Raw genomic sequence first — 14,130 nt, 5'->3', positions numbered from 1 at the left:
CTTGAACATATAGCAAAACACCACCACATTAACTCTCTCAAATAACACATTAATTTTCCTCACAGTACAAATTGTGAGTGAAAATCCATTAACAGTTGACTTACACATTAAGCTAAAGCTACTATTATGGATTCATAAAACCTGAAGTCAGAAAATAACAAATTATTTTCTGCCAGGGTAAGAGATTGTCAGTGTATCTCCAATCCAGTTACCCTGTGGAACATCCTCCAGCAACTCAAGTATAGAATTGCTAACACCACATTCCTACATTACAACAGTGATACACTTTCAAAAGGTACTTCAATGGCAGTAAAGTGCTTTGGAACGCCTAGTGACCATGAAAGGCGGTACATTGAAGTTCGTCTTTCTTTCTGCTATGGTAATACAATTTCAAATTCAACAGATCATCAGTAAAAGTACTCTAAATATAAACACCTCCAATTTTAAATTAGTGACATGCAGGCAGGGTAAACCAATCCACTTTTAAATGCTCCAGCCACTCAACATTAATGTACTCAATTATGCACAGATTAACAAGGTCAACTGAGTGGGTAATACTTAAAGCAGCAAGTAAAAATGGATGGTCAAAATTGAGGGAAAAAGACAGAATGTAAAAAGAACGAATTAAAAACAAATTACATATGCCAAAGGCAACCTTCAGTGCAGCTGTGATGATAACACCTGAGCCAAGAGAACCTGCTTACCTCTTGCACATCTGACAATGCAACATATCCTTCTGGGACTCTTGATAGGAGGTCTTGTCACAGAATGGACAGGACAGGCTGTGGTCTTGTTGCTGGTAGCAGCCAGCACAAAGTGAACAATTGTGGTGCCAATGAGTGCTCGTCCGTGCGCCACAGTCAACACACACCCTGCAATTCTGAAGTGAAATAAGCAAAGTATCAGATAGTTACAACAAAAATAGACAACTAAATAATGTAAGCCAATTAATGGCTCAATCTGACAAATAATGAAACGAAAACAAGAAAACTGGAAATCTAAAACAAAAACAGCAAATTATAGAAATACACAAAGCAGTCAGCATCTGTAAACAGAAAAAAAGCACTTTTTCTTTACAGATGCAGACTAATAGGTTATTTTATTTCCAGAAATTTCTGCTATTGCTTAAGGTGACTGATGCAACCTCAGGAATTATCCAACTTCCCTGTGTTTCCAAAGCATTTTGTTGGAAAAGTGTTTTGATGAATTCTCATGTGCATAGAGATCAGATGATAGCAGCTTATCGAGTGCCATTGACTTCAACGTAACTATTTGTAAACTGGCTATCTTGTGAACACTGAAAGGTTCTTGGAATTAGTTTGTAACTACATTAGGGAAGATGCTGGTGAAATAACTGGTGGGTGCAAAGATAGGAAAGTCAGTGTTTTGCAATGAGCTATACTGAGGCCATTGAGGAAACAGTTAGGGGTATTGTTAGGAAAGGTTCCATCAGGAGTTGGTGTACGACTTTGGGCCCTTTAGTGGAAGAGAGTCCAGAAGCTGTCATATGAAATCTGGACAGACATGAAAATGAAGACAATGAGGAAGGAGCAATCACTGTTCAGTCTGTCCATCACATTCAAATCTTTAAATTTGTATCTGAGAATCAAAGAGACAATTTTAAAAATCTAATTTCAGCCTGCTAACAAGTTGTATTCATCTACTGAGCACTGAGGTCAGCATTCCCTATGCTAAAAGGCAGTGTACAGCTTTAGCCAAGTGGCAGTACATAGTATTTGAAGATTTGATATTCAATAAGAAATTAAATGCAATTTAAGTTTAGTTTTTGCATAGGAGGTTAATATTTGGACTTGTAAACTGATGCTAGAAAATGACCAAAAACTTATGCCAACTTTGAAACCCAATGCCAGTATGAAAAGCTCACAGATTAGAGTCAAAGGTTCCATTGCATCCAACCTCACAATAGCATCACCCTCCCCCAACCCCACCTCAACAGAAGAATTTTCTATTTCAGTCATGCTCAGACAACCCCCTCCCCAAATCAGACTGCCATTTAGTGCCAAATTTTCAAATTACAAGCAATTCTGTGATGTAGACTTGCACCTAAGTCAAATTGTTAACCAGTTAAAGTTATACTTGTACAGCATGCTTCAGATCTATTGTGCTGACAGGAGGCACATATCAGAGGGCTATATGGGGAACTGCAGGCACAAACTCACATTGCTTCTGGGGACAAGGCTCCCTTGTGTGATGCTGCAGTGATTGACAGGTGCTCCTGTGTTTACAGCATATGTCAAAAACTATTACTGAAGCACTGTACCTGAAAATTGGAGGAAAAAATAACACTGACAGAGACATGAGCAGGAGACATGAAAAGAAGGCCAGTTTCAGACTAAAGGAGCAAAATACCTACAGTAAGTATTGTAAGCACTTCTGAAGAGTTTGACATCCAAATTCAAAGCTAAGCGATACAAGTTCATTTATTCCATGAACCAAGCAAATTCTGTTGTTATTTTGTTTGTTAAATATTCAATCATTTGGGCAACTTTTACATGTAGGAAAAATATTTTGAAAGCTGGAAATGTTTTTGGTATTAGAAAGAAATAACACTCTTAATAAATTGCACTAATCACACATTGGGGGCCTAGTTGCAAACCAACAATACCCATGCTCAGTTGCCAACCTTAGCTAGCTATTAGATACAACCAAGTGGATACCATCTGCTTGCCCAAGGGTGCAAGAGCACAGTTTGAGAAAGTCATTACCTTGCATAACTTGTAGCATATAAAATCACAATAATATAAACAGAGAACCAAGAAATAAATGTAGGCACTGCTTCAGTTAAATTTAAAGAAAGAACATGAGACAAACCAGGAAGAGCGAACATTAAGTTTGGGTTTTTAAGAAGCTGAAATTTGAATGGTAAAGGAAAGAATGATTATACGAGGGGAGGTTTCCAGAGCCTCGATGTCAAACAAATTAACAAACTCAAGTAGCAGACAAGATTTTATTTCTCCAACATGTTTCTGATTGGACTCCCTCGCTCTGCTGGCAACTTACACAAAACTCTATCAGCTCATATTCTGCCATGTCTACCAGCATTGTACCTGCCAACTTTTATTGGCACCAACTTCTCACACATTAAATTTGTACTGGTAATATGTCTATCGTCGTCTTTATCTTCACAAACTGCTGGCTCCAAAATCTCAGCTTGCACCCTCTAAACCTTACATAGTACCAGAATTTCTACAAATTTCTTCCTATACTTCTTTGCTTCCCCATCTTTTCTAGTCTCAGAACAGGCCTCTTTGACCTTCTGCCCAGTCACTTGCCCAATTCCCTGCTTTGTACCTACTGCTCTCGCCCAGAACCATGTTGGGACACTTCATGAAAAACACCATATAAATGTGAGTTGTTATTGTGTATGATAGTGTGACTAGTCTTGACTTCAACACTGTAAAGTTGCTTGGAGGAAGAAAAGCAAACAGTCAGCAGAAATGGAATAATTATATTGCTCAAGGAACGTGGATCCAGAATCATTAACCAACTCTCAGTCCTGCCTGGCAACCATCCCCAGCCTCTTGTGCTGTAACAAATATTGTCCAAGCACAGAGTTGAGAAATGACTTTAATCTCACAACAGGCCTCCAAGAAGTGAGGAACAGGATTGGTCAGCATGAAAATGCACCAAAGATAAACATAAGCCAAAAACAAGCAGCAAAGTTTTGGATCCAGAAACTTGAGTCCCAGACCCTGACCAGTGACCTCTCAGGTAAAACTCAACTGAATGGTTATTTTTCAACAGGTGGTGGGCAATTTGGTGGATAAATTAAAATAGGCTTGCATTACTTTTGAAAAATGATTCCACCTTATTGGTTTTAGTTGGGCAATCTGAGATGACTGAGGTAAAAAACATGGTGGCCAAAATACTATTGCGCAAAATTCCCAGATATTTTTCAACAGCTCTCTCTTCCCTTTATAAAACATTGCCAAACCTTTAAAAATCTATGCAATAATTTAATTTTTCACTAATTCAGGACTTTAGTAGAATGAAAAACACTTAGGGACATGAAAGTTGAACAGCTGAAATGAACAGCATAAAACATACAGAGCTGTGTTCAAGCGCCAGGTGGGAATGCTGTATAGCAAAAAGACAACTTGTACTAGAGCAGAACCGAGGAAACCCAGCAAATATTAACAATTAGGCCCAGTAAGCATGTAGTAGGCTGTCGCTGGGAATGGGCCTTTCCACTGGTCTTTAGGGATGCAGGAGTCCGACAGGTTCCATTATTGGCAGAGGAGGCCTGGGGCAAGGAGGCTCCTCCTAGTCTGCAAGAAAACAATAAAATTCATGTTTTTGTTTTATCAACTTACCTTTTGTGGCCTCTTTTGGTCCTAGATCTAGTTCCTGTTAGCTTTGGCTTGGTTGGTAAACACCATTTTTTCTAGCTTGAGCCTCAGATTGATACTGTCATTGGGATTCAATCTCTATATTCAATTGCAGACCTTACTAGCTACAAATAGCACTCCTTGGTTGTGCAATGGTGTAGTTAAAATGAGTAGAAGGCATGCCTCTCACTCCATTTTAACTACCAGGTTTCTGCACGGAATGGGGTATTAAAAGTCCTCCATTAGGTGCAGATAAGATGCAGCCAAGGCCCATAGCTTCAGCCCCAAAGTAAAAATAACATTTAGGAAGTGCATGGTAGGCAGGTGTGATGGCGAGAAGAGAAGGTTCAATGACATATTATAGTCTAAATACAAAAATTATTTTGATTGTTTTCTGAACCTTCGTAAGAATTTATCAAATTTTGTTGAGTCAAATGCAATGCTAACTGTCCAAATGAGATACTAGCAGATTAAAATTGTCACTCACTTTACACCTCCAGCCATTTGTAGGTATTGATTCCATTGCTGGTTGGAGGCAAAATGTATGATAGCCTTTGTCACAGAGGTCACAAACCAACATTTTGCTGTCATCACCTGGATGTCTGAAAGGATTAAAAAAAAGATGAATTTAAAGACACTTTCCTTGAAAAAACAAACTAGTCATTCAATTGCAAAACTTGTAAAGAGCCCCAGGTCTTCAAACCCTCAGAGGTGACAAGGAAGACCAAACAAATCTTGTGTTGTATAGTTACTTCACAGCACTGCCACTGGTAACAGTCCCAACTTCAGCTGGCAGACTAAAACATATATCAGAGATTTTTTTTAAAACACTTAATATATTTTCTTGCCACTCAATGCAATGACAATCTTTTCTAGTTACAAATGCACTGAACCTATCGCACAGCAGCCTGTATCGTGACTACTGCTTGCTAGCCTGTGCAATCCTCTATCACCTTTAGAAGAGGAACTCGACTTCAATGGAAGAACTTGCAGTACATTATTAAGGAGAGGGCTCAAAGCACATGGTCTCATACGCAATAATGCAGAAGCTTTGGCTGAATTGGTTCCACAATATAAATATACATAGATTTACCTGGTCATTTATTGAAACTATAGAATCATAATGAAACAGAAGGAAATCATTCGGACTATCAAGTCTCTGTTAACCCCCAGTAAAGCAATCCTATCAGTCCCATTTCCCCTGCTCCAACCCTATAGCTCTAAGTTTATTTCCCTCAAGTAGCCATCCAATTTCTTTTTGGAATTTCATTCATCATCCTCACTTCCTCCATCCTTGGAGGGAGCAAGCCCCAGATCACCACCACTCACTGCATAAAAAGTTCTTCCTTACATCCTCCTTGTACCTCTTGTTCAAAAGTCAAAATACGTGTCCCTTGGTCCTTGTACCATTAGCTAATGGAAAGTTTTCCTTTGTCTACCTTATCCCAGCTTGTCATAATCTTAAACACTTGTATCAATCTTATTTCAAATCTCCTCTCGATGTCCTTTGCCCCAACTTCTCCAACCTGACCTTATAGATAAAATTCCTCATTCCCAGAGCCATTCTGGTAAAGCTCCGCTCCCTCTTGAGGCGCCGCAAACGCTTCCTAAAGTGTGGTGACCAGAATACGCTTAAAACAAAACAGCTAAAGTATCACTATTTTCCATAGCACAAAGTACACAGCAGCATAAGTGATGGTAAATAAGCTGCAGGTTTTTATATCTGAGAAATCAAAATATTTCCTGAAAATGCATTAATTGCAAAAGGTGTCATGCCTTTTTTTCAAAAGAGACTTTGAGATTTAATACGAATGGGCAAGTTTAGAAAGTTACAAAGTTGTTACTCTCACCAAAACTCTGTGAATGTTCTGTCAGTAACAACAAAATGCTGTGCTTATGCTTTTATTTTAAGTAGCTTTGCAAATTATGACCAAGGTAATTGAGGACAAACACACCTGCATCTAAATTTCTTGCGGGTCAATGCTAACTGACAACATCACAGAGATATAACAGATGAGAAGTTCTGAAGCCACAGATAACAAACAAAAAACATATTCCTAAAAGAAAATCTTTTGAATGCTATTGGCACAATCCTCCACAGAGTGGAATTTGTGTTTCAATGAATATGAGAGCTTGGCATGAATACAGAAGAACGAAAGTTAAAATTAAGGTGCATTTTTTTTGTACAGAGTTAAATGAAACAATTTTTTAGCCAAAATATTAAAAATGACTTTGGTAAAATAATTTTTCTTCCACTTTGCGTGCAGGAATATTTTTTCATTTCACCATATTGATAACTTAGAACGAATTGTTTCCCTGGCCCCATGTTTTACTTCAATTCGCACATTTACGTAATTTATATGAAATGTGTTACACAAATCTTGGCTGAAGCTCTGCAATTTTAAACTTTGAAAACTTGCACCCACATTAAAAGGGAAGCATTTAATATCGAATTTACCTGCAGGTCTGGCAGATTTTGCATTCTGGGCACTGCCAACCAGCCCGTTTCAAAGGTGTCACAACTATGTCCAGGCATGCTCCATGGTAATGCTGTCCACAACTAGTGCAGAAAAGTTGATCTAAAAGTTCTCCTGGGCTGTCACAAACAGCACAATTTGCTTCTTCCTTGGCTAAGAACAAAATATTAACAAAAAATATTTGAGTGCAATTTGAAGTCAAAATGAGCTAAAGTAACAGTAATTTTCTATTTATTTATATACTTCCTCACACACACATACACAACACACACGCACATCTATTTCATGGTTACTCGTTACGCTCAAATCAAGAACAAGGATATATACAAGTCCTAGTATCTGAAAGTTGCAATAAACCAGCCAACTACAGAACTCAATATCTGAAAACTTCTCATTTCTCAACACATGAAAAGCAACAAGCAGCCTATTGCTCAATTTTAGCTGGACAATTCTTGTTGGTTCACAGATCAGCTTCAGACAACATGCTATACGATAGTGGACATCATCCAGGAAAAATTTAGTCTCAATCTCATTAGCTGATGTGGTGTGCACTGAGATGTCACAACTGACTTCAGCATCTCCTAACTTGGGGGATTTTGGAAAGAGAAAATGAAAATCAATCTGGATTTCCATTCCTGTTGGAAATAGTAGGCTGAATGTTGAGGTTGGGTGAGGATATGATGGGTCCCTGCTGGGATGTCACTTGTGGTTAACAAGATGCCACATTTATTATCCAGCTGTACACATGGATTATGGTTATGCTTGCAAGCCTCCAAAGGGCTGTCAACAGCTGTTGAATATTAATATTGCACGTTACCATGGTTGGAAAAAAGCGTAAGTTTGACAATAAATACATTGTTCAACTAAGATTACTTGGCATGTGGCTTTCAATGTGTTAAACAAAGAACAGCATCGATGGTAGTTACAAAAAATCCACAGAGAAAATTAATTGGCTTCCTTGGCGAAGTCAGGGGAACAGTAAAGTAGCCAGTTAATTAGGTACTAAAACAAAGGCACGATGGTGCAGCAAAAACTGAAGTTCAGATTTGGCTATCACACCAAGGTTCTCCGAAGTTGCACTGTCATTCACATCAGACTTAAATAGAAACACAAGTAATTTCAAAAGACCTGAAGAAGGAAAGAAGGAAATTGCAACCCAACCCCCATCGCCTTCATGTTTACAACATAATTCATTAAAAACAATTCTAGCTTAGTTTTTAAAAACATCGTGTCAATCTGATCGAAACCTACAGTTAACTTCTGTTACATATATTACTTAAGAGTTGGGTTGGATTTAGATCTTAAAATTTGCACTGACTCAATGCCATATTTCAATGGTTCTAGAATATCAACCAGTGTTTGGAAAAGATCATAGATGGAGCAGGAATTGGAATATGCTTGCACTCACATCTTTCCGGAGCCTGATCAATGTGTTCTGGACAGAGGAGAGTGAGCGTCTTGATATCCTGAAATGTACCAGCTCCAGCTGCACATGGATAATGGTACAGCTGACTGCATTTCACTTCTGAGCATTTGATGGTGGCTCCAAGGTGCTTACAGTACGCACAATGCTGAAATAAAATATCAGGTGATTATTTAAATGGATGATTTTGTTTAAAAATCTAGAAGTTATAAATTGTAATAAGTAAAGGGCATTCATAATCATATGAATGGTATGTATCCATGCACAGCCATAATCATTTTGCTTCAAGATTTACATTTAAACTGCAAAATCACCAAAAGAATTCCAACAAATTGGATCATTTCCACAGGAATGCTTGAAAATCTGATATTTTTTAAACGCTAACAATTGGTACAATGCTCAATCAAAAAACTAAATGCTAACAAGCAAACCACGTAAGTGATATCTGACAACAAATAAAAGCAGTTGCCTTTTGCCTTCAATTGTGACACAATGTCCAATAAACTCGTCAATAATCACGTGATGCAGGAATCGGAGACAATGGGTGGAATTTTCCCATCCCGCCTATCATGGGAATCGTAGTGGGCAGGATACGGACAATGCAAAAGGTCCACTGGCCTTGGGTGGGATTTTCTAGCACTGGAGTGAGCACGACTGGAAAATCCCACCCAGTATGTTCAGATGTACTTATTGTACACGTGAATATCCAATTGCATTGAGTCAGGATGCCACAATAATGATGAGAGGTGAAGATTTCAGGGTCCATATAATGAACTGTTTACCTCAGTATTTTAAAAGAAGTTTTTGAATAAACATAGCTTTAGGTGAAATAAATTACCTACGTTTCTGGCAGTTCCTGAGCCAGGCCCTCAAATAAAAAAGAAGTGTTCTTTGTTTGTGTAACCTTTACACAAATCAATAGAAAAAACAAATGCAAATGTCATTATAACTTTAACAAAGACACAGTTTGACATTACATTTGCAAAAAAAATTGGTTCTGTAAATAATTACTCAGGTTTTCAGGATAAACGTGTGAAATCACGTGGAATCATTCCCTTTCTCACAAATATATATATATTTTTAAACTTTTAAATCTGTATCTCCTTCTCTTCTTGCAATCTTATTTCAAAGATGTTCATACTTACCTTTCCAGATCACTTATTTTACTGATTATGGAATATAATTAACACTGAGCAGGAGGGAAATATAATTAACATCGGGTGGCACAAGTGTCACAGTGGTTAGCACAGTGCCAGGGACCTGGGTTTGATTCTCAGCATGGGTCACAGTATGAGTGGAGTTTGCACATTCTCCCTGTGTCTGCGTGGGTTTCCTCAGGGTGCTCTGGTTTCCTCCCCCAGTTCAAAGATCCACTAGGTGGACTGACCATACTAGATTGCCCCAGGGGGCCTGGCTAGGTTAAATGTGTAGGGTTATGGGGATAGAGCCTGGGTGGGATGGTGGTCAGTGCAGACTCGTTGGGCCAAATGGCCTCCTGCTGCACTGTAGGATTCTATAAGCCTCTCCGTGAATGAAAATTGGGCAAGAGAGAAAAACAAGGTAAACTGTAAGGCTTCAAAAAATATCCCAAATAAGCTTTTAAAAACATAGAAGGTAATGGTTAAGCTGAAGGGATTTTGGAAGGTAGTTTAAGAGGGCAGGCGTATGATGGCAGGGTGAAAAGGAAAAAGACAGCTAATGTCAAAGGAACATAAGGTGCTAGGCAGCATTGGGAATCCACACAGGAGGATCAAGGGATTGATTAATAAGGGAAAGAGTGTATGAAAGTAAGCTAGTGGGCAACATAAAAACTGACTGTAAAAGTTATTGACAAAAACAAATGTAGGCCCCTTACAATCAGAAATGGAAGAATTCATTATGAGGAATAAAGAAAAGGCTCAGGAATTAAATTTGTACTTTTTTCATGTGTTCACACACAAAGACATGAATAATGTACCAGAACTGCTGAGAGAAACAAGTTTTAGTGAGGAGTTGAAAGAAATCAGCATCAGTAGAGAAATGCTTCTGGGAAAATTGATGGCTTTGAAGGTGGATTAAAATCTTCAGATCCTGATCATCTTCATCCCAGAGTACTCAGGAAGTGGCCCTGGAAATAGTAGATCCATTGATGTTTATTTTCCAAATTTCTTTGGACTCTGAAATAGTTCCTACAGATTGGAGGGTAGCTAAGTAAGCCCGCTATTCAATAAGGGAGATAGAGAGAAAACAGGGAATTACAGACTACTGAGCATAGCGTCGGTACCGGGAAGTTGCTAAAGTTCATCATCAAGGATTTCATAACACAGCATTTGGAACGCAATCAGACAAAGCCAGCATGGATTTACAATAGGAAAATCATGCTTGACAAATTTATTGGAATTCTTTGAGGATGTAATTAGTACAGTTGACCAAGGAGAACCAGTGGATGTTGTTTACTCAGACTTTCAAAAGGCTTTCAACAAGGTCTCACATAACAGACTACTGTGTAAAGTTAAAGCATTGCAGGTAATATCTTGAGGTGGATAGCAAGCTGGTGAGCAGGTAGGAAGCAAAGAGTTTGCAGAAATAGGTCTTTTTCTGATCAGCAGTTAATGACTAGTGGGATTCCACAGGGATCTGTGCTAGGACTCCAAACTGTTCACATTATGATTTGGAAGATGGAACTGAATGTATTGTCTCGAAATTTGCAGGTGATACAAAGTTCGGTGCGAGGGTGAGCTGTGAGCAGAGTGCAGAGATGCTTCAGTGTGATTTGCACAGGCTGAGTGTGTGGATAGCTGCATGGCTGCTGCAGGATAATGTGGAAAAATGTGAGGTTATCCACTTTTGTAGCAATAATTGGAAGACAGGTATCACTTGAATGGATGTAAATTGAGAGAGGTGGATACTCAATGAGACCATGGAGTCCTCGTGCATCAGTCGCTGCAAGTAAGCGTGCAGATATAGCAGGCAGTAAAGAAGGCATATGGTATGTTGGTCTTCACAGAAAGCGGATTTGAACATAGGGATGTTTTGCTGCAATTATATTGGGCATTGGTGAGTCCACACCTGGAATACTGTGTGTTGTTTCGATGTCATTATCTGAGGAAGGATGTCCTTGCTATAGAGGAAGTTCAGCGAAGATTTACCAGGCTGATTTCTGAGATGGAAGGGCTGTCTTATGATGGGAGACTAAGTCGATTAGGAATATTTATATTTACTGGAGTTTAGAAGAGTGAGAGGGGAACTCACAGAAACTTATAAAATTTTAAAATGGTTAAGACAGGATAGATTCAGAAAGAATGTTCCCAATTTGGGGAGGTGTCCAGAGGGTGGTGAATGTGTGGAATTCACTACCACCAAACATAAGTCAGACCAAAACTTTGTCTGATTTCAAGAAATTAGATACAGCTCTTGGGGATAAAGGAAACATGGGTTATGTGGGAAGGGGTGGTGGGGGGGGAAATCAGGAATTGAATTCGATGATCAGCCACGATCAAAATGAATGGCAGAGCATGCGTGAAGGCCTACTCCTGCTTCTAGTTTCTATGTTTCTATGAGAGGGCGCAAAGCTGTTTAAGCATTGTTAATCAGGATCTTGAAGTTGATGTCTTTAACTGCCTGTACCAAGTAAACACTGATCCTACCTGACCCAACTGTAGACAGCACTGTAGCACAACGGTTAGCAATGCTGCCTCACAGTACCAGGGACCCAGTTCAATTCTGGTCTCGGGTGACTGTATGGAGTTTGCATATTTTCTCAGTATCTAAGTTTCCTCTGGCACTCCGGCTTCTTCCCACACTGCAAAGATGTGCTAAATTGGCCTTCGTGTCGGGGGATCAGCAAGGTAAATAACTGGGGTTATGGGGATGGGGCCTGGATGGGATTGTTGTTGGTGCAGGCTCGATGGGCGAATGGTCTCCTTCTGCACTGTAGGCGTTCTATGATCATATGAATTCGTTGGTTTTTTTGAAGAAAAATGCAAAAAAATTGACTGTGGTAAAATGTTGCTCCTGAGCTTTTCAAAGGACATTTTATAAATTTTCTAATGAAAGATGACTAATTCAGCTCAAAGCTGTGGGGTGCTCAGGCAAAATTAGTACATAATTGGCTGATGTTAGCAAACAATTGGCACTGGTTAAAGGGATAACGACAACACTATGATTCAGAGATCTGAAATCATAGCTCCACAAGGCTAGGAAAACTGGGTGTTTTTCCACTTCAAGAGCATTTCAAACAATTTTTAAATTTTTTTTCCTTAAAGATATTAACTGAATCATAGAATCATTCAGTGGCATGGTAGCACAGTGGTTAGCACTGCTGCTTCACAGCTCCAGGGACCTGGCTTCGATTCCCAGTTTGGATCACTGTCTGGTAATCTGGTGAAGCAGAGAGTTGGTATCAATGGGTGCTATTCTGATTGGCGGCTGGTGACTAGTGGAGTGCCCCAGGGATCGGTGCTGGGGCCTCAGCTATTTACCATTTATATAGATGATCTCGAAGAGGAGGCTGAGTGTAGGGTGATGAAATTTGCTGATGACACGAAGATGAGTGGTAAAGCAAATTGCGTGGAGGGTGTGGAAAGTCTGCAGAGGGATCTGGGTAGGCTGAGAGAGTGGGCGAGGACCTGGCAGATGGAGTATAATGTTAGCAAGTGTGAGGTTATCCCCTTTGGCAGAAATAATAGTAGGACGGATTACTATTTAAAGGGCGAAAAGCTGCAGCATGCTACGGTGCAGAGGGACCTGGGGGTCCTTGTGCATGAGTCGCAAAAACCCAGTCTGCAAGTGCAGCAGGTGATCAAGAAGGCAAATGGAATGCTAGCCTTTATAGCAAGGGGGATAGAATATAAAAGCAGGGAGGTCTTGCTGCAACTGTACAGGGCACTGGTGAGACCGTAGCTGGAGTACTGTGTGCAGTTTTGGTCGCCACACTTGCGCAAGGATATTTTAGCCTTGGAGGGAGTGCAGAGGAGGCTGATACCGGAGATGAGAGGGTTGGACTATGAAGAGAGACTAAATAGACTGGGTCTGTACTCGTTGGAGTTTAGAAGGATGAGGGGGGATCTTATAGAGACATATAAGATAATGAAAGGGATGGATAGGGTAGAGGTGGAGAGATTTTTCCCGCTCAGGAAGGATAGCAGGACTAGAGGGCACAGCCTCAAGATAAGGGGAGGGCAGTTTAGATCGGAGTTGAGGAGGAACTTCTTCACTCAAAGGGTGGTGAATCTCTGGAATTCCCTGCCCATTGAAGTGGTGGAGGCTACTTCGCTAAATATATTTAAGTCACGGGTAGATAGGTTTTTGACAGACAAGGGAATTAAGGGTTATGGGGAGAAAGCAGGAAAGTGGAACTGATCCACTTCAGATCAGCCATGATCTTATTGACTGGCGGAGCAGGCTCGAAGGGCTAGATGACCTACTCCTACTCCTATTTCTTATGTTCTTATATTCTATGTGGAGTTTTCTCCAGGTGTTCCAGTTTCCTCCCATAGTCCAAAAATGTGCGGGTTAGGTTGACTGGCCATGATAATTGACCCTTAGCATCCTGAGATGCATAAGTTAGAGGGGATTAGTGGGTAAAATATGTAGGGATATCGGGGTAGGGCCTGGGTGGGATTGTGGTCTGTGCAGAATGGTCTCATTCTGCACTGTAGGGTTTCTATGATTTCTAACTGCATGGTGGGACTAACTTCTACTGACTGTCAGCATCAATGAACAAAGCTGCAAAAAAAAAGGACGTGGCCATGCGATGTTGAATTCAAATTCTTTCAAGCTGATTGCTACTGGGGAGACCAATTCTAGGCAAATGGAAAGGAAAAAAAGTACAACACTGTGAGAAAGAGTGCAGCAGTTATGTGGAGAATGAGTAAGTGATTGAAAGGAATGTTTCGAGTCT

The 14,130-nt window shown here is 39.9% G+C and overlaps 1 protein-coding gene across 7 annotated transcripts in view; it reads right to left on the bottom strand.

Annotated features, from left to right (window-relative positions):
• Positions 1-14,130, bottom strand: part of kmt2ca (lysine (K)-specific methyltransferase 2Ca) — a 491,907-nt gene that overhangs the window by 169,681 nt on the left and 308,096 nt on the right. For all 7 annotated transcript variants that reach the window (XR_013889503.1, XM_080213017.1, XM_080213041.1 and 4 more), the window contains exons 8-11: positions 8,235-8,397; positions 6,808-6,979; positions 4,837-4,951; positions 705-880 (exon numbers count right to left, since the gene is read on the bottom strand). Coding sequence is in view for 6 of the 7 variants with exons in the window: in XM_080213017.1 (XP_080069143.1) it covers positions 705-880; positions 4,837-4,951; positions 6,808-6,979; positions 8,235-8,397 (626 nt within the window). In the remaining variant the exon portion in view is untranslated. The remainder of the gene's footprint in view (positions 1-704; positions 881-4,836; positions 4,952-6,807; positions 6,980-8,234; positions 8,398-14,130) is intronic.

Source organism: Carcharhinus amblyrhynchos, chromosome 2, assembly GCF_965287045.1.
Source record: "Carcharhinus amblyrhynchos chromosome 2, sCarAmb.v2.hapA, whole genome shotgun sequence".
Lineage (NCBI taxonomy): Eukaryota > Metazoa > Chordata > Chondrichthyes > Carcharhiniformes > Carcharhinidae > Carcharhinus > Carcharhinus amblyrhynchos.
This window is presented reverse-complemented; position numbering and strand designations above follow the sequence as displayed.